The sequence below is a fragment of the Giraffa tippelskirchi genome, chromosome 1 (genome assembly GCF_054371585.1).
Source record: "Giraffa tippelskirchi isolate mGirTip1 chromosome 1, T2T-mGirTip1v1.2.pri, whole genome shotgun sequence".
Taxonomy (NCBI): Eukaryota; Metazoa; Chordata; class Mammalia; order Artiodactyla; family Giraffidae; genus Giraffa; species Giraffa tippelskirchi.
The window spans coordinates 80052151-80076971 of NC_137275.1; the positions used below are offsets into that span (position 1 = coordinate 80052151).

At 38.7% G+C, this 24821-nt stretch overlaps 1 protein-coding gene and 1 long non-coding RNA gene across 8 annotated transcripts in view; both read left to right on the forward strand.

The window, feature by feature from the left end:
* The window catches only part of SMARCAD1 (SNF2 related chromatin remodeling ATPase with DExD box 1), an 84747-nt gene that overhangs the window by 22602 nt on the left and 37324 nt on the right, over positions 1 to 24821 (forward strand). For 4 of the 7 annotated variants that reach the window (XM_081594917.1, XM_081594946.1, XM_081594906.1 and 1 more), the window contains exons 4-6: positions 11505 to 11673; positions 14594 to 14660; positions 18589 to 18692. In XM_081594917.1, the coding sequence (XP_081451043.1) occupies positions 11505 to 11673; positions 14594 to 14660; positions 18589 to 18692 (340 nt within the window). The remainder of the gene's footprint in view (positions 1 to 11504; positions 11674 to 14593; positions 14661 to 18588; positions 18693 to 24821) is intronic. The other 3 variants (XM_081594938.1, XM_081594950.1, XM_081594960.1) reach the window with 1 other exon arrangement.
* On the forward strand, positions 860 to 5861 carry LOC145521270 (uncharacterized). The gene is made up of 2 exons (XR_014065283.1): positions 860 to 2528; positions 3452 to 5861. It is a non-coding gene; the product is annotated as an uncharacterized LOC145521270 (long non-coding RNA).

A 24821-nucleotide genomic window follows, 5' to 3' on the forward strand; every position in this document is an offset into this window, starting at 1 on the left:
AAGGACTTTATCAGGTTAATAAGCCCATAGGCTATTTGGTTTTTATTCTGAATGAGAATTAAAGGAGCTACTGAGCAGAGGAGTAAAATGACCTGATTGATATGTTTAAAAGTCTTTAAGGGTGTAGGGGAGTGGTGGTAGAATCATGAATACTTTCTCGTAGTAACCAAGGCAGAAAAAAAAGGATGAAAGCTTAGACCATTCTAGTACCTATGGGAGTGAATAAGAAGTAGTTAGATTCTGGATGTACTCTTTAGGTAGAGCAGAGAGGCTTTATTGATGGATTGCAAATAGAATGGGAGAGAAGGGAGTCCGGATGACCCTAAGATGATTTGACCTGGGCAACTGGAAGGCTGGAGTTAACAGTAACTGGGATAAGGAATACTGTCTTCAGTGTGGTAGAGAGCAGATTTAGAAGGAAAGATTGACAATTCAGTCTTGGTCGTGCTGTGTTTGAGAAGACTCTTGGACATCTAAGTGGATATGTCAGGTAGGCAATTTAGATTTGTAACATTAGGTTCTGGAGAGAGGTCTAGGTTCCACATCTAAATTTATGTGTTGTCAGGATGAAAACTGCAGTGTTGGTCGCTCAGTCATGTCTGACTTTGCGACCCCATGAACTGTAGCCCGCCAGACTCCTGTGTCCTTGGAATTCTCCAGGCAAGAATACCAGAATGAGTTGTGATTCCTTTCTCCAGGGGATCTTCCCGACCGAGGGATAGAACCCCGGTCTCCTGCATTGCAGACCCTTGATATTAAAGGTACATGATTAGATAAAATCACTAAGAGACACTGTAGTATAGCTGGAAAACAGACAATGCCTTGGTTGAAGGACTTAGGCCAGGGGAACTCTGGATTTTAGGAACGGAGGGACATGAGAAGAAACTTGTAGAAGATTATAAGAAGGAGCAGTCATTGAGGTAAAACTCAAAAGGTTGTGTGATCAGAGGCTAAGTGAGGAAAGTGTGATGCAAGAGATCAAGACTGTCCTCTGCTAAGATGAGGATTTCCTCTTAAAAAGAATTTCCTTTTGTACATAAGCTTAGGTGAACATGCCTTTGTCCTGAATTTTACTCTGAAATAGTGATGATCCTATGTGGTAGATCCTGAGGAAAATTGATACATTAGCACTCCAAATTTTACTTTTTATTTTGAAAAGAATTTAAATTTACAGAAAAGCTACAAGAAAAACCAATTTCCACAATCCTTTTAAAAAGATTCATCCTTTGTTAACATTTTCCTACATTTGCTTGTCACCTTCATATAATAAAAATGAGAATTATTGTATTTTATTAATTTTTTTATGACTGCACTGGACTTTCTCTAGTTGCAGTGAGTGGGGACTACTCCATTTGTGGTGCTCAGGCTTCTCATTGCATTGATTCTCTTGTTGCAAAATATGGGCTCTGGGCACTCAGGCTTCAGTGGTTGCACCTCACAGGCTCTAGAGCACAGGCTCAGTAGTTGTGGTGCATGAGCTTAGCTGTCCTACCTTATGTGGGATCTTCCTAGACCAAGGATCAAACCTGTTTCCCCTTAAAATGTAAATTGGTGTACTCATTCCTCCACCAAGAATGTCTTGTAATGAAAAAAAATAATCAGCTGAACTAAGCTTTGTGCTTAGTAATGTAGTTTTATTCCTTCTGGTTTAAGTTCCTTATCTTTTGATGGACAGATAACAAACAGTTTGATTTCAAGGACAGGTGGTTAGTCCATGAATCACATTTTGAGTAGTGCTCTCTAATAAAATTTTCTCTAGCATCATGCATTGGGTTTAGTTCATCATGTGTCTTTAGTCTGGTTTAATCTGAAATTTTCTCAGCCTTTTTTTTGATTCCCGTGATTTTCATTACTTGTGAAGGTAATAAAGCAGGTTTTTTAGGATATCTCTCACTTTCTACATGGCTTCCCTGTGGCTCAGACAGTAAGGAATCTGCCTGCAATGCGAGAGACCCAGGTTTGATTCCTGGGTCAGGAATATCCCCTCGAGAAGGGAATGGCACCCCACTCTAATATTCTTGCCTGGAGAATCCCATGGACAGAGGAGCCTGACAGACTACAGTCCATGGGGTTGCAAAGAGTCAAACATGACTGAGCGACTGACACTTTTTCAATTTCTACACCCCTGATGTGCCCAAGAATTGATGCTTTTGAACTGTGGTGTTGGAGAAGACTCTTGAGAGTCACTTGGACTGCAAGAAGATCAAACTAGTCAATCCTAAAGGAAATGAGTCCTGAATATGCCTTGGAAGGACTGATGCTGAAGCTGAAGCTCCAGTACTTTGGCCACGTGATGTGAAGAACTGACTCATTGGAAGAGACCCTGATGCTGGAAAAGATCAAAGGCAGAAGGAGAAGGGGATGACAGAGGATGAGATGGTTGGATGGCATCACCAACTTGATGGACATGAGTTTGAGCAAGCTCCGGGAGTTGGTGATGGACCAGGAAGCCTGGTGTGCTGCAGTCCATGTGGTTACAAAGAGTCAGAAGTGACTGAGCAACTAAACTGAACTGATACCATAGATTAGTATTATCGATTTTTCTACAGTGCATAAGAGAGTTTACCCTTCTCTCCATAGAGGTTTGTTTGTTCTTTTCATCTCTCCTAATTGATGGGCTAAAGTTGAATTCTCAACTTTTCAAGCCTGAAATTAGAATTCACCATTTCTTCAAGTAGCACCTTTTTAAAGGAATGGCATTTGGAAATCTGGGGGTGAGGTGTGTCCTTTCTTTGCTGTTGGGTGAAATGGGATTGTCATTGCCCTTTCAGCAAGAATGGGCTAGGATATGAGAGAGAATGTTGTGGGGTTTTTGTTGTTGTTGCTTTTAAAATCGTAAGTTGGTAATAATATATTTTATTCTGACCTAATAATGTAAGTAAGACTCTTTCTTGCCTCTCCTCTGTGTTTCCTTCTCTGATGGTGAGAACTCTGCTTCCACCAGTATCATTATATTTGCTAATTTGTTCATTCACCCAGCATACATAAAGTAGTTTCAGAATTGCTGTTGTCATACTGCTTGACTATTAAGCACACTAAGAGTTTAAGATTTGTTTTATAAGTTTTATGTTGTCTTTAGGTGAAGGTGTATGGTTACAGTACTTAGATTATTTATTGATAGTTTTCTTTGTTGTTCACTTCAAGTGTAGTTCAGTACATTAATTTTTTGTTTGTAGTCCTTTTAGGGTTTTTTCCCTTGTCCCTTTTTAAAAAAATTTTTACCTTCAATAATTTAAAATATTGACATGGTTCCAAAAATCAAAACTCTGCATAGAATGTGCTTAGAGAAGAATTGAAGTAGGAAATGGCAACCCACTCCAGTGTTCTTGCCTGGAGAATCCCGTGGACAGAGGAGCCTGACAGGCTGCAGTCCGTGGGGTTGCAGAGGGTCAGATATGACTGAGCGTCTAAGCACAGAGAAGAATTAACTTCCTGTCCCTTCTCCTACCAGTCTCTTCCTCCTCCAACCTCAGAACTAACCAGTTAGTTTTTTGTCATATTTTTTCTTTCATGTCTTTTTTTTCTTCTTTGCTACACAGAAGTTAGCACTCTATATCTTGTCCTGTGTATGAATAAATAATGTGTATGTATGGATGTATGTGTACATTTATTCTTTATTTTATTAACTTCTATTCAGTCTCTCAGTCATGTCCGACTGTGATCCCATGGACTGAAGCACGACAGGCTTCCCTGTCCACCAACTCCTGGACTTTGCTCAAACTCATGTCCATTGAGTCGGTGATGCCATCCAACCATCTCATCCTCTGTCATAGATGAGATTTAATAAATTAGCAGTATGTGTATGTATCCTGGAAATCATGTCAGCTCATAAGAATCCTTATTGTTTTCACAACTCTATAGTAGTGCACTGTTTTCCATAGTTACAGTCAGTTACAATCAATGCATGGGCCTTTTTAACTATCAGGGTTTCTTAACCTTGACACTGCTGACATTTTCGCCAGGAAGTTCTTTGTCATGAGGGGCTGTCCTGTATGTTGTAGAATGTTTAGCAGAATCCCTGACTTCTGCCAGTTAAATGACAGTAGCACCTCGCTAGGCAGACAATCAAAATGTCTCCAGCCGCTGCCACATGTCCTCTAGGGACAAAATTGCCTCCCTTTTGAGAACCATTGATAGAGATAATTTTATTTCTTGGGGATGGTCTTGCTCCCTGTCTCCTGTACGGTGTTGCTAACCTCCATCCATAGTTCATCAGGCACTCTGTCTATCAGATCTAGTCCCTTAAATCTATTTCTCACTTCCACTGTATAATCATAATGGATGTGATTTAGCTCATACCTGAATGGTCTAGTGGTTTTCCCTAGTTTATTCAATAAAGTCTGAATTTGGCAATACGGAGTTAATGATCTGAGCCACAGTCAGCTCCCAGTATTGCTTTTGCTGACTGTATAGAGCTTCTCCATGTTTAGCTGCAAAGAGTATAATCAACTTGATTTCAGTGTTGACCATCTGGTGAGGTCCATGTGTAGAGTCTTCTCTTGTGTTGTTGAAACAGGATGTTTGCTATGACCAGTGCATTCTCTTGGCAAAACTCTATTAGTATTTGACCTGCTTCATTCTGTGCCTAGGGCCAAATTTGCCTGGTTTACTCCAGGTATTTCTTGACTTCCTACTTTTGCATAATGAAAAGGACACTTTTTTGGGTGTTAGCTCTAGAAGGTCTTGTAGATCTTCATAGAACCATTCAACTTCAGTTTCTTCAGCATTACTAGTCAGGGCATAGACTTGCATTAGTGTGATATTGAATGGTTTGCCTTGGAAATCAACAGAAATCATTCTGTCATTTTTGAGATTGCATCCAAGTACTGCATTTCAGACTCTTGTTGACTATGATGGCTACTCCATTTCTTCTAAGGGATTTCTGCCCACAGTAGTAGATATAATGGTCATCTGAGTTGAATTCACCCATTCCAGTCCATTTTAGTTTGCTGATTTCTAAAATGTCAGTGTTCACTCTTTGTCATCTACTGTATGACCACTTCCAGTTTGCCTTAATTCGTGGACCTAACATTCCAAGTTCCTATGCAGTATTGCTCTTTACAGCATCATACCTTGTTTCCATCACCAGTCACATCCACAACTGGTTGTTGTTTTTACTTTGGCTCCGTCTCTTCATTATTTCTGGAGTTATTTCTTCACTGATCTCCAGTGGCATATTGGGCTTCTACTGACCTGGGGAGTTCATCTTTCAGTGTCCTATCTTTTTGCCTTTTCGTACTGTTCATGGGGTTCTCAAGGCAAGAATACTGAAGTGGTTTGCCATTCCCTTCTCCTGTGGACCACATTTTGTCAGAACTCTCCACCATGACCCAACTGTCTTGGGTGGCCCTGCATGGCATGGCTCATAGTTTCATTGACTTAAACAAGGCTGAGGTCCATGTGCTTAGATTGGTTAGTTTTCTGTCATTGCTGTTTTCAGTCTGTCTGCCTTCTGGAGAAGGATAAGAAGCTTATGGAAGCTTCCTGATGGGAGGGACTGACTGAGGGGGAAACCGGGTCTTGTTCTGATGGGTGGCCATATTCAGTAAATCTTTAATGCAATTTTCTGTTCATGGTTGGAGCTGTGGGATTTAAGGGACTAGATCTGATAGACAGAGTGCCTGATGAACTATGGACAGAGGTTCCTGACATTGTACAGGAGACTGGGATCAAGACCATCCCCAAGAAAAAGAAATGCAAAAGAGCAAAATGGCTGCCTGAAGAGGCCTTACAAATAGCTGTGAAAAGAAGAGAAGCAAAAAGCAGAAAAGGAAAGGAAAGATATACCCATTTGAATGCAGAGTTCCAAAGAATAGCAAGGAGAGATAAGAAAGCCTTCCTTGGTGATCAGTGCAAAGAAATAGAGGAAAACAATAGAATGGGAAAGACTAGCGATCTTTTCAAGAAAATTAGAGATACAAAGGGAACATTTCATGCAAAGATGGGCTCGATGAAGGACAGAAGTGGTATGGACCTAACAGAAGCAGAAAATATTATGAAGAGGTGGCAACGTACACAGAAGAACTGTACAAAAGATCTTCACAACCCAGATAATGACAATGGTGTGATCACTCACCTAGACCCAGACATCCTGGAACATGAAGTCAAGTGGGCCTTAGGAAGCATCACTGTGAACAAAGCAAGTGGCGGTGATGGAATTCCAGTTGAGCTATTTCAAATCCTGAAAGATGATGCTGTGAAAGTGCTGCACTCAATATGCCAGCAAATTTGGAAAACTCAGCAGTGGCCACAGGGCTGGAAAAGGTGAGTTTTCATTCCAGTCCCACATAAAAGCAATGGCAAAGAATGCTCAAATGACTGCACAGTTGCATTCTTATCACGTGCTAGTAAAGTAATTCTTAAAATTCTCCAAGCTAGACTTCAACAGTATGTGAACTGTGACCTTCCAGATGTTCAAGCTGCTTTTAGAAAAGGCAGAGGAACCAGAAATCAAATTGCCAACATCCGCTGGATCATCAAAAAAGCAAGAGAGTTCCAGAAAAACATCTATTTCTGCTTTATTGACTATGCCAAAGCCTTTGACTCTGTAAATCACAATAAACTGTGGAGAATTTTGAAAGCGATGGGAATACCAGACCACCTGACCTGCCTCTTGAGAAATCTGTATGCAGGTCGAGAAGCAACAATTAAAACCGGCTATGAAACAATGGACTGGTTCCAAATTGGGAAAGGAATATGTCAAGGATGTATATTGTCATGCTGCTTATTTAACTTAAATGCAGAGTACAACATGAGAAACGCTGGGCTGGATAAAGCACAAGCTGGAATCAACATTGCCAGGAGAAATACCGGTAACCACAGATACGCAGATGACACCACCCTTGTGGCAGAAAGCAAAGAAGAACTAAAGAGCCTCCTGATAAAAGGGAAAGAGGAGAGTGAAAAGTTGGCTTAAAGCTCAGCATTCAGAAAACTAAGATCATGGCATCCGGTCCCATCACTTCATGGCAAATAGATGAGAAAATAGTGGAAACAGTGGCAGACTTTATTTTGGGGGTCTCCAAAATCACTGCAGATGGTGACTGCAGCCATGAAATTAAAAGACAGAGGAAGAAAAGTTACTTACTCCTTGGAAGTAAGGAGTACTACTCTTACTCCTTGGAAGAAAAGTTATGACCAACCTAGACAGCATATTAAAAGACAGAGACATTACTTTGCCAACAAAGGTCCATCTAGTCAAGGCTGTGGTTTTTCCTGTGGTCCTGTATGGATGTGAGAGTTGGAATATAAAGAATGTTGAGCACTGAAGAATTGATACTTTTGAACTGTGGTGTTGGAGAGGACTCTTGAGAGTCCCTTGGACCGCAAGAAGATCCAACCAGTCCATCCTAAAGGAAATCAGTTCTGAATATTCGTTGGGAGGACTGATGTTGAATCTGAAACTTCAGTACTTTGGCCACCTGATGCAAAGAGCTTACTGATTCGAAAAGAGCCTGTACTTTGGCCACCTGATGCAAAGAGCTTACTGATTCGAAAAGAGCCTGATGCTGGGAAAGATGTAAGGCAGGAAGAGAAGGGGACAACAGAGGATGAGATGGTTAAATGGCATCACTGATCAATGGACATGTGTTTGAGTAAACTGCAGGAGTTGGTGATGGACAGGGAGGCCTGATGTGCTGCGGTTCATGGGTCGCAAAGAGTGGGCACAACTGAGGGACAACTTCACTGATAGAGATAGTAGAAACTCTGACAATTGATGGAAGTCTCCCAGGAAACATCAATAGATAAAAAGGAGCTGAAGATAGAATCCCAACAGTCAGTCAGTTCAGTCGCTCAGTCGTGTTCAACTCTTTACCATCCCATAAACCGCAGCACGCTGGGCCTCCCTGTCCATCACCAACTGCCAGAGTCACCCAAACCCAAGTCCTTTGAGTCGGTGATGCCATCCAACCATCTCATCCCCTTCATCCCCTGCCCTCAGTCTTTCCCACCATCAGGGTCTTTTCAGATGAGTCAGCTCTTTGCATCAGGTGGCCAAAGTATTGGAGTTTCAGCTTCAACATCAGTCCTTCCAATGAACACCCAGGACTGATCTCCTTTAGGATGGACTGATTGGATCTCCTTGCAGTCCAAGGGACTCTCAAGAGTCTTCTCCAACACCACAGTTCAAAAGCATCAATTCTTCGTTGCTCAGCTTTCTTTATAGTCCAACTCTCACATCCATACATGACTACTAGAAAAACCATAGCCTTGACTAGACGGACCTTTTTTGACAAAGGAATATCTCTGCTTTTCAATATGCTATCTAGGTTGGTCATAACTTTGCTTCCAAGGAGTAAGCGTCTTTTAATTTCATGACTTCAGTCACCATCTGCAGTGATTTGGGAGCCCACAAAAATAAAGTCAGCTACTGTTTCCACTGTTTGCCCATCTATCTGCCATGAAGTGATTGGACTGGATGCCATGATCTTAGTTTTCTGAATGTTGAGCTTTAAGCCAACTTTTTCACTCTCCTCTTTCCCTTTCATCAAGAGGCTCTTTAGTTCTTCTTCACTTTCTGCCATAAGGGTGGTGTCATCTGCATGTCTGTGGTCATTGACATTTCTCCAGGCAATCTTGATTCCAGCTTGGAGTCCTAGATAATACTGGAATTCAAAAAGGTAAAAAGGGGAAGAAAGCCTTCTGTACAGATTAAGGACTGACTAAGAGGTAAAGGGAAAATCAGAAGTAATGATACTGCACAGCCCATGGGTGAGGGTTGGGGATGGGGCTGCATTTTCAAAGAACAACAGTGTTTGAGACCACAGAAGAACAGATAAGTAATGAAAGATTTGGGGGTTTTGTTGTTTTATATCACATTTGACATTATATAGGATACTTTCGCCTTTAGAACAATTACCCTGAGGCGATGGGGCAGAAGATATATAACAGTAAGTTGAGAACGTGTAAGATATGAGGAAATAAAAATGCAATCTTGAGCACATAAGCTTGGAGGGAAGCGCTTAAAGAGATAGGTTAAGGAGAGAAGATATTAGACAGTTTATTCCTGTAGGCATTAGGCCTGGAATCCCTTAGCCCTGAGTGTGTATGGAACGGGAAGGGAATAGATAACTTCATCTGAGACCAGATAAAAGAACACAAAGTGGTCATTCTTGTTCTTGTAGACTTTTTCTTTTATTTTTAAAGCTTTAGTCATATTGGAAAATAATAAATAATGAACATGTATATATACCACCTACATTTAACAATTGTTACTATTTTCCTGTTGCATTATTTTATTTTTATTAGCTGTAATATTTTAAGTAAATAATAGCTACCCCAACAATTCTCCCCTTAGTACTTGCTATGTATCCCATTTACATAAATACTACTATCAGTGAGCAGTTCTGTACATCATATAATTCCCAGTTTATATTTAGATTTCATGTGTTTTGTAGCTAGTTTTTCAAACCAGAATCCAAATAAGGAACATCTGAACGTCATGACTCTTAATTAACTATCCTTTGATCTTAAAATAGTACACTCCTCTCCTCTCTTTTTAAAGCATTTTAACTTACTGAAGAAATCGAGTCTTCTAGATAAAGATAGACTTTTCTGGTTGCTTCTTCATGATTGTATTGAATTTATTCCTCTATCTTTTATATCTCCTATAAATTGGACATTAAGTCAAAGGCTTGATAAGATTCATTGTCAGCATGAAAACTTCCTACATCAAGAGACACATGAGTTTGTCCCACAGAATGGTGTTGAATCTGATCACTAGTTTAAGGGTGTGATGGTCAGAAGAGTAAGGACATTTAAAGCGGTTACACAGTGTGAAAATTATAGAAGGATTCCAACCTGAAAGCTTCATTTTCTTAGTGAACTCAGGCAAAAACCAGTTAGGGAGTGTGAATGTTGTAAGTCAGAGTGAAAATTTAGAGTTGAGTATGTAAGGAATGGAGAAGGCAATGGCACCCCACTCCAGTACTCTTGCCTGGAAAATCCCATGGACGGAGGTGCTGGGTAGGCTACAGCCCATGGGGTCGCTAAGAGTCGGGACACGACTGAGCGACTTCACTTTCACTTTTCCCTTTCATGCACTGGAGAAGGAAATGGCAACCCACTCCAGTATTCTTGCCTGGAGAATCTCAGGGACGGCAGAGCCTGGTGGGCTGCCGTCTATGGGGTCGCACAGAGTCGGACACGACTGAAGCGACTTAGCAGTAGCAGTAGCAGTAGCAGTATGTAAAGAATGAGAAATCTGGGTGTAATGGAAAGGGAAAGGAAAAGGGAAAGGGAAGTCACTCAGTTGTGTCCGACTCTTTGCGACCCCGTGGACTGTAGCCTACCAGGCTCCTCTGTCCATGGGATTCTCCAGGCAAGAATACTGGAGTGGTTTGCCATTTCCTTCTCCAGGGGATCTTCCCGACCCAGGGATCGAACCCAGGTCTCCCGCATTGGAGGCAGACTCTTTAACCTCTGAGCCACCAGGGAAGTCAGATACGTGTAATTGTCTTCATTAAAGGAAGAGATTTATTTAACCTTGTTACTTTAGAGCAGTTTTTCAGAGCAAGATACAAGAAGTCAACCCAGAAGTTTGTTAAAATACATACTTCTGGTCCTTCACAGTCCAGTTTATATGTTTCAGGAGATTCTTAGGCATAACTGGTACCCTAACAGGTGCAGCTAAACTAAGTAAAGAGAAGTTACTAAAATACAGGTCCTGGATATGTGTCTAAAAGAGCTGTCCAAAAGCAAAATTAGCTGCATAGCAATGTCTGCATTCTCTGGCACTAGGAATATACTTGACTATATTTCTTTGATCTCTGTAACTTCTACCCATTTGTTGTACTTCTGCTTTCTGATTTTCAGAATGCTTACTGTGGTAGAAAATCAAAATTTCAAAATGAATTCTATTGTTTGGGAGAAACATGAATGAAATTTGGCTCACAGTGTCTTTTATATAAGATAAACATAACTGAAATGTAATGAGATTAAAGTTAGTCGCTGTTGGATGAAGCCTTGTGTAAAACAAATGCTCCCTGTCTGCTAAAGAAACATTTTGTTCTTGGTAGACAGTCCAATATTGAATGGACCATTTTGATTTTAACACTTTGATTCTGATCACCTAGGTAGACCATGAAAATCCTTTTATATTTTTATTAGTGTATGCATGATAATTTCTCAGGACCAACATTACAACACCCATCTTTTATTCAGGGTACAGGTGAAAAAAGTAGGAAAGAGAAGGTGGGTATGCAATGGATGAGTATATTAACGAAATGGTTCAAATTTTTGCTGTTCTTTTCTATCCTAGCCCAGAGAATTTAAAATATGTTAAAAGTATGCTGACTTTTGGAACGTCGATTTATATGCACAACTGTTTTGAAATGGGAAAAAAAAACAACTTGTTTTAATCTTTGACAGATACAGATTACATTTATTATTGATAAGAACTGCAAATGTATTGCATTTTATATGTACACATACGTACAACTATAATGAGATAACATTAGTAATACATTAAAATACTGTTTTTTTTCCTCCGAAAATATTTTTAGTTCTGAGCCATCTGAAGATGAAGAGTCCCAAGGCCTTCCTACCATGGCCACTAGAAACAATAATATTTCAGAATTGGAAGACCTTTCGGAATTGGAAGACCTTAAAGATGCTAAACTTCAGACCTTGAAAGAACTTTTTCCACAAAGAAGTGACAATGATTTACTTAAGGTTATACCCCTTTCTAGTCATTGGTTATTACAGCTGTAATGATGCTTAAAATGCCTCCTGTATCCAGTGCTGTATTCCGTAGATAGTCATTTTTCTAAAAAAATCTTACATTTGAAGATAGTTAATTTAATAATAAAGGCAGATGTCAAAGATTTACTTGTCAAATCTTACAATAGGTGAGGTTTATTCACCTATAAGTAATACAATAACTTGAGCCTCTCTGTATCTCACATAGGTTGTGAAGTTTTTTGAGTTTGAATGGTTCTGAAATGGGGATAACCCTCTTCTCACTAGAAACATAGAAATGTCCAGAAGGCTTTTTTGTTATTTTCCCCGTAATGACAAGGAGTTGCTTTTCATATTTACTGCTGTGTGACCAGGGATACTAAACACGCTACAATACCGAGAATACTCCCGTGTAACAGAAGAGGAGTTCTGCCAATGGCCCCCTTGCTGAGAAATATTGATTGAACTATAGAAACAAAATAAGTGGCTGGAGTTTTACTGTTACAGTTATCTATCTCTCTTTTTATAAGAGGAAACAAAAACTTACCATTCAATTAAGTTGTAGATAGAGAATAAACCTCGGAAGATTAGTAAATAGTTTATCCCTAGCTCTGCCACTTAGTATTTGAACGAGCTTTGGGGAATCATTTAATTACAGATTCATAGGTTTTTCACCTTTGTTTTTATCTTCACCATCCCTAGCATCTCTCCCCCAAGCTAAGGCATGGAAGGCACCATATCTCTATGGGCTAGGCAGGTAACTTTGAAGTGGTGGATATTGGCACATACCCTTTTTAAGAGAGGTAGCTGCTGCTTAGCTTTGATAGGATATGACCGTGTGAAATCAGTGACAGCCTGTTTTTATCAGATAATTCAGATTTTCAGATAAAAGGTTGAATTTTTATTTGGTGTTGATCATCAGCTTAAGAGCTTTTCTGAGATATAGTTTAAATCTGTAAAGATCACCTGAGTTTTTGGATTTTAGCATATTTACAGAATTGTGCAATCATCACCATAATCTAATTTTAAAACATTTTAATCATTCACTCCCATTTCCCTTCCCTAGCCAACCACTAATCTCTGTCTCTATAGATTTGCCTATTCTGGACATTTCATGTCAGTGGGAACATACCATACGTGGTTTTTCTCTTTTTTGATCGTACAGCATTTAGGACCTTTGTTTCCCCAAGGAGGGATTGAACCAGTGCCTCCTGCAGTGGAAGCACAGTCTTAACCCCAGACCACCAGGAAAATCCCAATGTGGTCTTTTATAACTGACTTCCTGAGCTTAGTATACAGTTTTGAAGTTCATTCATGTGGTATCATATTTCATTTCTTTTTATGGTAACTAATTTAAAGAAAGGCAAAACCAAAAATACCATTCAAGTCAAACAAAACATGTCTGAAACAGAAGTGATCTAGGCCTGCTAGTTTGAACTCTTTTAAGTTTATATTATTTCCTTTGTTCTCTGATATATTTAATATGAATCTTTCTTTTTTCCCAAATCATTCTGATAACCTTCCTACTGTTAGCTAAATGAAACTTGAATGGTATCTTGAGTACTTTTCCCTTGCAAGTAGTGTTACTTGCTTCCTGATGGGTTTTTTTCCCATAGGAAAAGAAGGAAAGAATGTAGCCACTAGTAGCAACACTGAAAGTATTGGAAAGAACTTTCAACAGAATAAACATAGTGGAGTATTAAAATATTCAACATAAATCGCAGTTTAGAAATACTTTACCTTGAGTGCCAATTTTTCATGTATTTCAAGGGGATTTATTCCCTGTAGAAGCATTTATCTCTGATTTTATAATTACAATGGTAAAGTTGAATTGCTACGTGAACTTCGTGTGTGTATTTCACTAGTATTTGAAGTTTGGGGAATTTAGCGTAACACTTGCTCCAAAGCAAAGCACTCCCTTGAAGTAATCTGGATTTCAAGTGATCTCCCATCATTTTAAAAGATTTAAAGGTAACGTTTATAAATTCCTCTTCAGAGGCTTTTAAACCCATAGAAAATAATTCAAGGAGCTATGAAATATAAACTTAGTCCTACACTTGGTAAGAATATGCTTTGTCTATTTTGAAAATGAGGAAAGGCTTATAAGATATCGGAGGATCCAAGAGGAGGAAAACTAGTATAGAAGAGAGCATTTTTTTTTTGTTTTGAGGCTTTTAATTTAAATTAATACAAAAATAGCTTATTTTAAAAATTAAGATCTTTTTAAAACAAATAACTCATTGGAAGTACAGGAAACTATGGCAAGAGGAAAGTATGGGAGTTCTGAAATCTGAAAGTGTGAATTATGTAAGCCATATATTAGTATGTTCTTGAATAAATTCAATCATTTAATCTTTAGCAATTTAGAAATAGAGCGTATTTCAAGAGTCCTTTATCCCACTCGAGAAGTACTAGATTTAAAAAATAATTCCAGAGTTTATTTTAAATGCCTATCAGTGCCTGTCCTTCCTTCCCTCCCTCCCTTCCCCTCTCCCTCTCTTCTGTTCCCTTTCCTTTCCCTCCCTTTCTCTCTCTCTCACACACACACACACACACACACCCCTACCCAGTACCTGGACTCACTTATAGGTAGGAAGTTTTTGAGGCTTAAGGGCCTAGTCTTACAATTAAAATAACAAAAACCTTGAGTATACTGTACATATTTGACTATGTTTTATTTTTTCTTTTATAATGGTGATAAGTAAATTCATTAAATACATTTTAAGATAGATAAATTTAGACTTTTTAGACAAACCAGACATTCTGAAAATTTATCATCTGACTTACTAAACTTAAGCTATTATGTAGCTATTTCTCCACTTGTTGTATATTTAATATGTTGGTTCTTAAATATTTGGTAAGTTTGTAATTATTAGAGTATTATTTTTAAAACAATCTTTTCTCATTTTGTTAGTTGATTGACTCAACAAGCACTATGGATGGAGCAATCGCTGCTGCCTTGCTGATGTTCGGTGATGCAGGTATGACTGACTTGGTTTCACGCCATGTTGAAGATAATACATATCTTCTCATTTTTACTGCTCATCAATTTACCAAGCTTCTTCATGAATTCTTAGAGGAACCTTAAGAAGTATTAATAGCTTCAGGGGTTTTAGATGAAGACAGTGAAGATTAAGAAGGTTTAAAAAAGTAAGAAGGTTAAGGTTAAGTGACTAACTTACCTGAGGTCTTACAGTAATTTGGGAACTGGACTTTCTAGCTTGCATTTTCTTTAGCCCCTCCAAAAAAGGGGAGGGGACAGTTTCATTGGTAATTTTGCTTGTCCTCTACAGATCAAATCTCTTAACAATGAAGTTTTGGAAGATATATGTTCTTTAATAAGTGTCCTTTCTAATTCATTGTAGTTTTACTTATCTAAATGAGAGTCAGGAACTTAAGGAAATCCTAGCTTGTAATCAGCATTCCTTCATGTACTAAACATTTATGCTATAGTCCAGTTTTAGAATACCGAATAAATACATTTATATAAGCACCTCCAATTTTTTTCAGTGAATGCTGCCTAGATTTTTTTTTGTAAGTACCAAGCAAGTAAAACTAACCTATAATCCCACTACTAAATAAACTATTTAAGAAATGAAAGCAAGCCTATATACTATTATATAATACATACAAGTTAGATTACAAAATATAATTACAGTATTGCTTTGCATTTTTAAGAAAAGTCATTTGATCATTTATCATGGATAACTTGTCATTACAATCAAAAATTTATCTAATTACAAAATACCTCCATAACATTCCTCTGTGACAACAATAGGATTAATTTATTGTTTCTCTACACATGGACATCACCAGATGGTCAATACCAAAGTCAGATCAATTATATTCTTTTCAGCCAAAGATGGAGAAACTCTACACAGTCAGCAAAAACAAGACCGGAAGCTGACTGTGGCTCAGATCATGAACTTCTTAATGCCAAATTCAGACTTAAATTGAAGAAAGTAGGGAAAACCACTAGCCTATTCAGGTATGACCTAAATCAAATCCCTTACAATTATACAGTGGAAGTGACAAATAGATTCGAGGGATTAGATCTGATAGAGTGCCTGAAGAACTGTGGATGGAGGTTCATGACATTGTACAGGAGGCAGTGATCAAAACCATCCCCAAGAAAAAGAAATGCAAAAGGCAAAATGGTTGTCTGAGGAGGACTTACAAGTAGCTGAGAAAAGAAGAGAAGCAAAGGAGAAAAGGAAAGCTAAACCCATCTGAATGCAGAGTTCTGAAGAATAGCAGAGAGAGATAAGAAGGCTTTTCTAACTGATCAGTGCAAAGAAATAGAGGAAAAGAATAGAATGGAAAAAACTAGAGATCTCTTCAAGAAAATAGAGATTACCAAGGGAACGTTTTATGCAAAGATGGGCTCAATAAAGGACAGAAATGGTATGGACCCTAACAGAAGCAGAAGATATTAAGAAAAGGTGGCAAGGATACACAAAAGAACTATCCAAAAAAGATCTTAAATGGCCTAGATAACCACAGTGGTGTGATCACTCACCTAGAGCCAAACATCCTGGAATCCAAAGTCAAGTGGGCTTTAGGTAGCATCACTATGAACAAAGCTAGTGGAGATGATGGAATTCCAGCTGAGCTATATCAAATCCTAAAAGATGATGCTGTGAAGGTGCCACACTCAATATGCCAGCAAATTTGGAGAATTTATCAGTGACCACAGGACTGGAAAAGGTCAGTTTTCATTCCAGTACCAAAGAACAGCAATGCCAAAGATTGTTCAAACTGCTGCACAGTTGCATTCATCTCACATCCTAGCAAGGTAATGCTCAAAATTCTCCAAACGAGGCTTCAACAGTACATGAACCAAGAAATTCCAGATGTTCAAGCTGGATTTAGAAAAGGCAGAGGATTCAGAGATCAAATTTCCAACATCTGTTGGATCATAGAGAAAGCAAAAGAATTCCAGAAAAATATCTACTTCTGCTTTATTGACTACGCTAAAGCCTTTGACTGTGTGGATCACAACAAACTGAAAAATTCTTAAAGAGATGGGAATCCCAGACCCCCTTACCTGCCTCCTGAGAAATCTGTATGCAGGTCAAGAAGCAACATTTAAAACCGGAAATGGAACAACAGACTGGTTCCAAATTGGGAAAGGAGTATGTCAAGGCTGTAAATTGTCATCCTGCTTATTTAACATATATGCAGAGTACATCATACAAAATGCCAGGATGCCAGGCTGGATGAAGCACAAGCTTGAATCAAGAATGCGGAAAATACCAATAACCTCAGATATGCAGATGACACCACCCTTGTGGCAGAAAGCGAAGAGAAACCAAGGAGCCTCTTGATGAAAGTGAAAGAGTAGAATGAAAATGCTGGCTTAAAACTCTGCATTCAGAAAACTAAAATCATGGCATCTGGTCCCATCACTTCATGGCAAATAGATGGGGAAACTATGGAAAGAGTAAGACTATTTTTGGAGGCTCCAAAATCACTGCAAATGGTGACTGCAGCCAAGAAATTAAAAGATGCTTGCTCCTTGGAAGAAAAACTATGACCAACCTAGACAGCATATTAAAAAGCAGAGACATTACTTTGTCAACAAAGATCCATCTAGTCAAAGCTATGGTTTTTCCAGTAGTCATGTATGTATGTGAGAGTTGGACCATAAAGAAAGCTGGCTATTATAAACAGTGCTGCAATGAACATTGGGGTACACGTGTCTCTTTCAAGTCTGATTTCCTTGATGTGTATGCCCAGCAGTGGGATTGCTCAGTCAGATGGCACTTCTATTTCCAGTTTTTTAAGGAATCTCCACACTGTTCTCCATAGTGGCTGTACTAGTTTGCATTCCCACCAACAGTGTAAGAGGGTTCCCTTTTCTCCACACCCTCTTCAGCATTTATTGTTTGTAAACTTTTGGATGCAACCCTTCTGACTGGCATGAAATGGTACCTCATTGTGGTTTTGATTGCATTTCTCTGATAATGAGTGATGTTGAGCATCTTTTCATGTTTGTTAGCCATCTGTATGTCTTCTTTGGAGAAATGTCTGTTTAGTTCTTTGGCCCGTTTTTTGATTGGGTCGTATGTTTTTCTGGAATTGAGCTGCAGGAGCTGCTTGTATATTTTTGAGATTAATTCTTCGTCAGTTGCTTCGTTTGCTATTATTTTCTCCCATTCTGAGGACTGTCCTTTTACCTTGCTTATAGTTTCCTTTGTTGTGCAAAAGCTTTTAATTTTAATTAGGTCCCATTGTTTATTTTTGCTTTTATTTCCAATATTCTGGGTGGTGGGTCATAGAGGATCCTGCTGTGGTTTATGTCGGAGAGTGTTTTGCCTATGTTTTCCTCTAGGAGTTTTATAGTTTCTGGTCTTATGTTTAGATCTTTAATCCATTTTGAGTTTATTTTTGTGTATGGTGTTAGAAAGTGTTCTAGTTTCATTCTTTTACAAGTGGTTGACCAGTTTTCCCAGCACCACTTGTTAAAGCGATTGTCTTTTCTCCATTGTGTATTCTTGCCTCCTTTGTTGAAGATAAGGTGTCCATAGGTGTGTGGATTTTTCTCTGGGCTTTCTATTTTGTTCCATTGATCTATATTTCTGTCTTTGTACCAATACCATACTAGAACCTCTTCTTTCTACTATAGATTTACTTGTCAATTCAAAGATATATATCATTAGCATTAAATAATGTGATAGTTTATAAATACGTATATTCTTACAATGATTTCTACTTTTGAAAGCCTGAAAAGGATCTCTCTTTATTTTTCCTTCAATTCAATTAACATTTATTGAATGTATGTCATATGTAGAATAATATTGTCCTGATATCAAGAGAACTGTCGTTAAGTGTAGTTTGCCCTTGTTTTTACATTAATGATTCTTATACTATATCAGTGTGAACTTTGCATGTCCTTGTCTGTTTTAGAAGGTGGTGGACCCAGGAAAAGAAAATTATCTTCTTCTTCAGAGCCATTCGAGGAAGATGAATTTAATGATGATCAGTCTATGAAAAAGAAGAGATTGGATCATGTGAGTTACATTTTAATTGCAGCATCAAAATTAGCTACTTAAGCACAGACTGTGTTGAATGTGAATTTACAGAAATACACCTCAATGAATCAGTCTTTTCTCTCACAGCAGTATTAATTGCTTATCTCTGAGTTATAAAAATGATTTAAAAGCTATTCTAGTGGTGTAGTAGAGTAACTTTTGGGAAAAATATACTTTAAATTTTATCTTGTAAAATGTATATGTATATACATATGATTGTACAACACTTACATAAAACAGCTGTCATTAGCACCAGCACCATTTCAAACTCCTCAGTGACAACTACTTATAATTCCTATAGATGACTCCTTTGATATTTAACTGCTTATCTAAAAATAATGGTAGTTATGCTTTTACTGGGTTATTGTAGTTTTCTATTAACTTTTACTTTATGGAATAGATCTACTAAGAGGCCTCCCAGTGAGTCTAGACATAGTCCTCCGTGTCTGCATTCATGACAGCACAATTTCTTTCTGTCGATCAAAGTCAGTCACCCCAATTAGCACAGTAACCCCTTTCTTTGCCTGATTTAGTCTCCACCCTATTTTAATGGGACAGCTGTTGTGTCCCTCCATAGAAGTATTCTTCCCTTTGTAGAAAGTAAAAATTCTGAGTTTTAGATTTGAATAACCACTAGTAGGCCCACATTTTAGTTTATAAACCTATGTATAAAGGCCATGGAAGAAATAGCATCATATTTATTGATGGCTGATTCAAAGTATTCACTTTGCTTTTACATCTGTTGAATAGCATGTTAGCCTTGTAGAGTGTTATCAACAAATGCACATTCTAAATTTTTATTGACTGATACCACTGCTCTGTAAGCCAGCTGCATCTAGGCATTGAGACACATGGTAAGATTAGTGAATTCCATTGGGCATGAATCCCTTGATGTACTTTTCTTTCAGTGAAATTGGCTCCCCTGGTCAGAAACATTGATTGATGTGTCACAGTGTACTCTGACTGAGTTAAGCTTTTTGTATATCTGTGTATGATGCCATTGGATTCCTAGGGGCACTGTTAACAAAGGACCATAAACTGAGTGGCTTAAACAACAGAAATATATTGTCTCACAGTTCTGGAAGCTAGAAGTCCAAGATCAAGATATCAGAAGGGTTGCTTCCTTCTAAAGGCTGTTCCATCCCTCTGTGACTAGCTTCTGGTGGTTTGCTGGCAGTCTTTGATGTTCCTTGACCTGCAGATCTCGGCCTTATCTTTACAGTGCATGCTCCCTGTGTGCTTGTCTATCTCCAGATTTCCTCTTCTTCATTGGATTAGGGCCCACCCTAAAGACCTCATTTTAACTTGATTGCCTCAGTAATAATTACTTAGAGCCAGTCTTCAGATGAGTTCATATTCTGAGGTACTGGGCATTATTCAGCAGAAGACTTTGGAGGGACACAGTTCAATCCATAACTGCTGTTGCCAAATCCAGGTGGGTAGGAAAGGCTAATCCATACTCATAATAAATTTCTTATTACTGTCCCTTTCATGATGAAAGGGATTAAATGTCATCCACTTGCCACCAGACAGTTGACTGAATCTCCCAAGGAATGGATCTCACTGTCAGGGAATTCATTGTTGGCCTTTGCTCTTGGCAGGTCAAGTACTCACCAGTAGCCATAGCCAGATAAATCTTGGTGTGAGAAAGTCTTGTTGATCTGCACGTGCAGACTCAGTCCATGTTGCCATGGTCACTTGTGTATAGACACATTGAGCATGCATCCAAGTGGCTGCGATCTTATTTTGGTTCACAGAATGAATCATCTTGTCCCCGTGATTATTAAAAACTCCTATACATTAGGCATCCTTTGCTGAGCATTCATATGGGATGGTCTTATCCTTATATTTTGTTCTCAGAAAAACTTCTAAGTTCAATAGTGCACATCCTCCCCAGACTTCTGGTCACTGATCTTCCACTCTCGTTCTTCTGCTGAGCTACTGTCCATGATATATCACTTATCTGTACTTCTTGCCATCTCTTTCTATATAAAATGGACAATAAGTTTTACTACCCAAAGTTGTGCACAGCACTGCTGTCGTAAGTGGAATTTTGTTATATTGTTCACTTTCAGCTGGTTCTAACTAAGAGTTATGTAAACTCTTTGAAAAACAAGTTCAAGATTTTTCTCCCACTTTATCTGATCATGAAGAATTTCCCATAGTGCAATAGATGTTGTTGACGGAGGCGCAACAGTAAAGCAGAATTTAGTCCCATGAGAGTCTGAGACACCTGTACATGCAGCTTAATTCTGCTTCCTGAACCTGCTTAAGTCCAGTCTCAAATACACCGTCACCTTTTCCACTTGAGGATGGGATGCTGCTGCTCACGCTCAGATACAGTCTCAGTAGATCACACACCCAGGTCACATAACAGCTCACGTCTCATGGTCACTTGATACTTCACGTCAACCATTCTGGTCTTGTCAAGACTCCTCTTTCAAGCCAAGAATTGATTCACAAAGAGAGATCAGTTCATTCTGTTTTTAAAATGCTAGCTTGTTCCAGTGCAGTGAATATATTAGAGAATAGTTTCTGTATGACCTGCATTTTGTGTTGTTTCTGTACAAATTTGTCCGTGAGAAACACAAGGTAGATGACTAAGAAAACTGCCCCCAGCTAACCTGGGCCACTTCGGAAGAAAATGAGCATACCTTAGACATCTACTAATTGCCTCATTTTACCATCCTTGTTTTCTCACAAGTTTGTGTTTTGCTCTTCTTTCACATTTGTCAAGTATTCTATTTGAAGAAAGCACTCACTCAACATCTCAAACATATTTAAACATCGTGGTTCAAAAATACCAAGCAGGGACTTCCCTGGTGGTCCAGTGGTTAAGACTCCACATTCCCCAAGTCAGGGGACACAGATGCATTCCCTGGTTGGGAAACTAAGATCCTACATGCCATGGGATACGGCCAAAAAAAAAAACCAGGCAATGTATAAATAAAGGGAAAGTATTGAGGAGAGGCTGGAAACAAATGTTTGGAAAGAAATGAGAACATGTGGTGGATACAGGCATAAAGGAATCCACATTGTGGACCATCAGAGTGCCACAAATAATGAAAGTATGTGGCTGGGCCACCTTAAAATGCTATGAAGTCAGTAAAAAGAGGCATGAAGAAATGAAAGGCAAAATGATTCAACATCTGGATTAAAGACCAAAGGATGAAAAAATCTGAAACAGCCATTTTCATGTGTACCTTTATATGTGCATATAAAGATCTTAAATGCGAAATCACCATATCCTGCCTTCTGTGAGTGTCATTAGTGGTTGCTTTAGTATTTTTAAATGATGTTACAAATTCTGAGGCCATCAGCTGTCACAGCAGGTGATGAATGTAGGTGAGGAAACTACAAAAGAATTTTACAACAATGGTGCAGCAGTAACCTGACAAGGCAGTTGTATATTGAATTAAATTCTTAATTTTGATGAAACAGGTATCTGTTAATGAACACATGCATCAAAGGACTCAAATCTGAAAGCCAGAATATGTACTCTAAAATTTAAAGCTTTGAAAAGTAGTGGTGTTGTGATGTTCAGCACCAACTCCAGATAGAGATTTGAAGCTGAAGCCAGTGGTAGTTTTGTTATTGGTGTTTAGTCGCCGCTTGTGTCAACTCTTTTGCAACCCTGTGGACTGGAGCCTACCAGGCTCCTCTGTCCATAGGCTTTCCCAGGCAAGAATAGTGAACTGGGTTGCCATTTCCTTCTCCAGGGAATTGTCCCAACCGAGGGATCTAACCCAAGTCTCTTGCATTGGCAGGCAGACTCTTTACTACTGAGCCACCAGCGAAGCCCAGTGGTAGTTTATCACTTAACAAACTGAACCTCTTAAGAGAGTTGTTCAAGTCAGTCTTGGAGTTCAGTGGATGGACCGGCCAAATCTGCGTTGATATATTTACTTAATTCTTCTCTGTTATAGAGAATTATTGCAAAAACAGGACCCAAATGAAAACACTTAGCTTTTAAAATGTTTGTAATTCAACAAGCCTGTCCCTCTACAGAAGCTGAACTCAACCCCAATTTTTTTTTTTTTTTGCCTCCAAAAACCACTCTCTGATACAGTCTTTCAGTAAAAATGTGTTAGCAGCATTTATGACTTACTATTTAAAGTGAGCATTTGAGATACTAATTACTGTAATTGAAGATGAGGATGCAAATATGGTTTCAGAATTTTGAGAAACTTAACTTTGGAGTAGTCATTGCCACCGTTTTTAGAAGCCTAGACTGATGACAAAAGAGTGCATGATGTATTGTGGAAGATTTTTCTTCACAGTGACTTGTGATTTTGAAGAACTTGAACCTTCAGAGAAATGTTTTAAATTCACAGCAAGTTGTTGGTTTAGGAAAACAGATTGGATTTGAGGAGATAGAAAATAAGGATATTGAAGAGCTAGGGTCCCACCCTGCTTATCTCACCACAAAAGACTTGCTGCTGATGCCATGTGGATGTAGATGATGTTGAGGACAGTGACAGTAAAAATCGAAAAGCTGTACCATGGCAGATTAGCAATGTTAACTGGTGTTTTAAACGTTATTGAAAACAATTGTATTTATGTGAAGATACAAATTTGGCTTTAATGCTGAACATAGTAGGAGAGTTGTACGTGGCATGCAGATGAATCTTCAACCTTCTGGGCACTTTTAATATGAGAACAGGAGGCTAGCAAAGTAGCTGAAATTCATTGATTTTATTTATTTGCTTATTTTTAACTTAATGTTTATATTTTCAGCCATACGTAGAGATGACACAAGGACATTGAGGCATGTCTTTCCATTGCTGTTCATTTTCAAATAACTCTTCATCTACTATTTCATAGTAACTCATAAGCTATAGCCCTTCCAATGCTAACATTTCAAGCAGACTTGAGTTCATATTTATTGGAGTATTTATGCATTTCTTAATCATTTAATGTGTAAAATTGCACTATCCTTCTTTTAAGATTTCCTTCTATTTTTTTAATGGGTCACTAATGAAATTCTTGAATGTGATACCTCTAACACAATTTTCCTCAACCCAGTGGCTTTTTATTTTCATGATTTTGCATGGTACAATAATTTTTGGAATTGGATGTGTCATGTTATAGTCGAACAGACTGTAATTGTCAGCAGAAGAGGACATGACCTTTCTTTGAAGCCATATGGGTCTCTGCAGTGATTTTCCTGTTGAGGATTGCCAGAGACTTTATGCAACGTCCTTATGAGCCACAGATTCTTTGAGAAGCATTGCGTCTACTCACTGGTCGCAAAACCCAAGTGGCAAAGCACTTGCATTGCATCCTGGACCTACTCCAAAGCCTTCTCTTAATCTAGGCCCCATTCCTAACAGTCTTAAGGATTCTTCATAAACAGATGAGAGCAGCATAAACTGAAGTGTACCTTGCCTCCAGCATCCCAAGAGGCCCACTAAAGTGTTGTACCTCTTTCTCAGAGGCAGCAATGTCCAGCCGTTTGTCTTTTGTTTTTTCTTTTCAGAGTAGAATTTGCATCATGCTTCAGGTTGGACCCCCATATAATTCATGAAAGTGGTGGACCCCAGAATTTGAGGGTGGTAGGCTTCCCAGGTGGTGCAGTGGTAACAAATCCACCTACCAATTCTGGGAGACGCAAGAGACGTGGGTTTAGTCCCTGGGTTGGGAAGATCCCCTGGAGTAGGAAATGACAACCTGCTCAGTATTCTTGCCTGAAAAATTCAGAGGAGCCTGGACAGGCTACAGTCTATGGAGTTGCAAAGAGTCAGACATAACTGAGAGACTGAGCATTCAGCATATTTTCAACTCTAGCATGCATATATATCTTACTAAGGCCATCTAAAAACAACCACTACTTCCTGCTTGGTAAGTCCAATTTATGTGATGTCTTCAGTGTAGAGGACCAAAGTGATACACTGTGGACTGTGCAAAACTATCAAAGTCTTTAGGTAATATTTTTTGAAAGAGAGTTGAGAGTTATAGCCCTGAAAGCATGAAGATGTATCCATCATTTATCCTACCCAGGTGAAAATGGCTTCTTGTCTTCCTTAATTACTGCTAGACTAATAATTGTGTAGTTACATTGATTTTCTCCAGTAAAAATACATCTGGTATAGCAGCTGCATGTGGGGT